At 36.1% G+C, this 4,126-nt stretch overlaps 2 protein-coding genes across 2 annotated transcripts; both read left to right on the top strand.

Moving 5' to 3' along the window:
• Positions 1-594: 594 nt before the first annotated feature.
• LOC110685641 (glutathione S-transferase T3-like) lies at positions 595-1,587 on the top strand. The gene has a single exon (XM_021862180.1). It carries the CDS (start codon positions 595-597, stop codon positions 1,585-1,587), a length of 993 nt encoding a protein of 330 aa, XP_021717872.1.
• Positions 1,588-2,141: 554 nt separating this feature from the next.
• Positions 2,142-3,507, top strand: LOC110685652 (putative nuclease HARBI1). Its single transcript, XM_021862188.1, has 2 exons — positions 2,142-2,956; positions 3,060-3,507. Exons 1-2 carry the CDS (start codon positions 2,142-2,144, stop codon positions 3,505-3,507), a joined length of 1,263 nt encoding a protein of 420 aa, XP_021717880.1.
• Positions 3,508-4,126: the final 619 nt, after the last annotated feature.

Raw genomic sequence — 4,126 nt, forward strand, 5'->3', positions numbered from 1 at the left:
TATTATTATTATCGTTATTATTATTATTATCATCATCATTATTATTATTATTATTATTATTATTATTATTATTATTATTATTATTATTATTATTATTATTATTATTATTATTATTATTATTATTATTTTTTCTGTTTATTAAGATTGTTAAGATTATTATTATTATTATTATTATTATTATTATTATTATTATTATTATTATCGTTATTATTATTATTATTATTATTTCTGTTTATTAAGATTATTAAGATTATTATTATTATTATTATTATTATTATTATTATTATTATTATTACATTAATATTATTTTTTTATTTTTTCCAATTATAAATTATAATTATGGATGCTAATACCAACCCCAATACAAATAGAAAGCAGAAAAAAAATTTGGGTCAAAATATTATCCCAAATCAAGCTAATTTCTATCCAAATCCCCCTAATTTTTCACAAACACCCACAAATATACCCTATAATTTTTCTAGTATTTATCCTCAAAGACCCCAGTCAAGTTTCCCATATAATCCACCAAATTTCCCTCAAAATTTTAATTTTTCTCAAAGCAATTCAAATTTCCCAAATCCATCCATGACACCAATGGGTTACGGTGAATATGGTGCTGCATCTGGCTATTTTCCGTCACAACAACTGAATCCCAATATTTGGGAATCGAGCAATGTCTTATCTGAAGAAGATGAGGCAAATGAAGAATGCGAGGATGATGGTGAGGGAAATGAAACTCCTTCCCCCCATCAAAACTTCACTCAAATGTTACAGCAACCACTCCAATCAACTCCGGAATTTCGTGTTGGTTGTTCAAACAATAGAAGTTGGTCGCGATCAGAAACTGCGGCTCTTATATCCGCCTACATGAACACCAGCACCAACATAATTATCGGCACAAATCAAAAGAAGGGTGTATTTTGGAACAGAGTCTTGGACGCATACGATGCTGCCAGGGAATCGAATCCAGTTGAAATATCCCTACGAACTATTAGTAGTTTGAAGGGAAGGTGGATGCGAATCTCTGAAGCCGTGTTAAAGTGGTGCGAAAGCTATGATAAGGCCCGGAAGCGAAAGGGAAGTGGCTATAACGAAGATGATGTTATCCAAGAGGCCCACAAAATCCATGAGAACTCGTTCGGACGATTCACCTTCTACGAGGAATGGATCCAAATTAGGAAGTGGGACAAATTCCGATCTTTCTTGGACCAACAAACATTCAAGCCTTCGGTGGGACGTCCACATTCAACTCCACTGACGGATGAGTCTGTAGGGAGCGGAAGTAGTGGGAAGAGGACACGGGATGAGGGTGACAATTCCTCACCTACTACACCGACCAGCATGGGTGTCGATGATGAGAGAGTAGCTCGTGCTGAAGGAATTAAAAAGGCTAAGTCGAGGTTGAAGGGTAAAGCTCCATCAAGTGAAGCATTTAAGGAATTAGAAACATTCAACACCCGATTGCAGCTATTTGGGGATTCGATGAATGTGTCAAACGAAGCAGAAATGAAGAGGCTTGAAATACAGGAGCGCAAGGAGGCAAGGAAACAACGGAAAATTGAGCTAGAACAACATAGGATCCACTGAGAGCAACTAGCTCGTCTAGAACAGAAAGTAAACCGAGAACAGTGGGAAGACGAAATGATAGTAATACTTCAGAACAAAATTAAAAGTTTCACTAATGATGCTTAGGCACTGTAATCTTCATTTTCAGTAGTGATAAGTTTTCAATTCCAGTTCAACCTCTTGTACTCATTTCCAATTAATTGTACTTTATCAATTAATCAGTAAAATGGATCTTTTCCACTATCCCATTTTCATAGCCCATGTGATCTTTGTCTCTTTATTCAATTATATCAATTTGTCTCTTTATATATAATTGTGTCAGTATCTTAATTTCCCCTTTGTTAGCCCATGTGAAACCCTTCTTCTCCATTCAATTTCTGTGTGGTTCTAATCTAGTGTTTGTCATAGCCCATGTGATCTTTGTCTCTTTATATTCAGTTATTTCTGAAGAAGAATTACAAATTAGTTCACTATAAATAAACACCATTCTTTCATTTATTTTACACACAAACACATAAATCGTTTGCAGTTATTATTAGAAAACCTCACTCTATCTTACATTTCTTACGTAGAAAATGAATTCAAACAGTTTCAACTTAAGCTCAACCGATTCCTCTTCATCTTCATCTAACTCGGATGATGAGGGAAGGGAGCTTAGAGTTCAACAACATAATGAAGTGTGTCTTATGATACAACACGTAATGCATGAGTACATTCCACCAATTATTCAAGCTGCCACTCAGCAACGCCGACGCAAATCTACTGAGCCCCGAAAGGATAGGGGACGCGAAGAAGGTCATGCACGGTTATACAATGACTATTTCGCGGAAGTCCCAGTTTATCCAAGTTCCTTGTTCCGGTGCCGGTTTCGAATGCGTAAACATGTGTTTGAGCGCCTTCTCAACGCAGTGACCCAACATGACCCTTGGTTTCAACAAAGGCGAGATGCGGCAGGTCGTCTTGCGTTGTCTCCACTTCAAAAGTGCACTGCGGCCGTTAGACAACTAGCTTACGGGTGTGCTTCAGACGCTTGTGATGATTATGTCCGTATAAGTGAGGCTAGTTCACGATTGGCACTCCAAAATTTTACAGAAGGTGTCATCAACCAGTTCGGTGATCAGTACCTACGCCGTCCAAACATCGCAGATATGGAAAGATTTCTACGTATTGGGGAAGAACGTGGATTTCCTGGCATGATAGGCAGCATTGATTGTATGCACTGGGAGTGGAAGAACTGTCCACACGCATGGAAGGGGCAGTATCAAGGAAGAGCAGGAGTTTCAACTCTCGTACTGGAGGCAGTTGCGGACAGAGATCTATGGATATGGCATTCGTTCTTTGGGATGCCAGGTAGCTGCAACGATATTAATGTGCTTCATCGATCCCCTGTGTTCGAAGACGTCTTAGAGGGTCGAACACCTGCTGTGAACTTCGTAGTCAATGGTCATCATTATACGAATGGGTATTATCTTTACTGATGGAATCTACCCTAGATGGGCTACTTTTGTGAAATCCATTACGAGTCCACAAGCTCGTAAGGATCGTTTATTCGCAAAACACCAGGAAGCTGCAAGGAAAGACGTTGAACGCGCATTTGGGGTCCTTCAAGCTCGTTTTGCCATTATTAAAAAGCCGTCTTTGGCGTGGGATACCGACATACTCCACAATATCATGCTCGCCTGCATCATAATACATAATATGATCGTTGAAGATGAACGAGAGACATATCAAAATAACGTTAATACCAATGACTTTATGAATGCTGGAGGCAACGCTAATGAGGACACTACCGAGTACCGTACTGATCGTATTGTGGATATCGGCTTATACTTGACTCGTAGAACAGAGATTGAGGATCAACAAACTCATTTGCAGCTAAAAAATGACTTGGTCGCACATATATGGAATAAATTTGGTAACAACGAGAACTTACGCAATTAGGTTTACAACAAATGGTTATCCCTAAGGACATCTTACAAAACGATGTGTAGTAGTTCTTTTTTTTTTTTTTAAAAAATGTACTTGATTATAGTTGTAGTACTGTAATCACGATTTGTACCTCTTTTTTTTTTTTTTTTTAATTATGTTAATTAAAATTAGCTGCGTCGTTGTTTAAAAATATTGATCACAAGAATTAGTTTTTAAAAAAGCTGATAAAAAAATGCGATAATTTCTTAATTAGTAATCACGATTAAAAAATTAAATACGTCAATTAATTACATTGACATTGAGTTAATAAATTATAATTATGAATTAAATAGATTATATTTACAAAAATAAAATAAGGTGGGGTAGGGAATATTGATGATGAACCATTGTTTAGTGTTCATTGTTAAGAGTGAATATTGTAAATGGTTTGTTGGGTTGATGTGGATGAGAGAGAAATGGTGATAGTGACCCATGAACCATTTTTTTTTTGTTCACCAATAATGATGCTCTAATTATGGAAAATTCATATAACATAATTTAATAATTATTATAAGAATCACTTCCATTGAAACTATGAGAAATCACAAACTCTAATTGAAATTTTTTTATTAAATCTGTGAAGAATTCTAAT

This window comes from Chenopodium quinoa, unplaced genomic scaffold (genome assembly GCF_001683475.1).
Source record: "Chenopodium quinoa cultivar QQ74 unplaced genomic scaffold, ASM168347v1, whole genome shotgun sequence".
NCBI classification, from domain to species: domain Eukaryota; kingdom Viridiplantae; phylum Streptophyta; class Magnoliopsida; order Caryophyllales; family Amaranthaceae; genus Chenopodium; species Chenopodium quinoa.

Excerpts from the sequence above, each read along its gene's own strand:
- LOC110685641 (XM_021862180.1), top strand. The coding sequence starts at position 595 with ATGGGTTACGGTGAATATGGTGCTGCATCTGGCTATTTTCCGTCACAA.
- LOC110685652 (XM_021862188.1), top strand. The coding sequence starts at position 2,142 with ATGAATTCAAACAGTTTCAACTTAAGCTCAACCGATTCCTCTTCATCT. Across the intron at positions 2,957-3,059 it reads GTGCTTCATCGATCCCCTGT|ATGGGCTACTTTTGTGAAAT; the intron begins GTTCGAAGACGT and ends AATCTACCCTAG.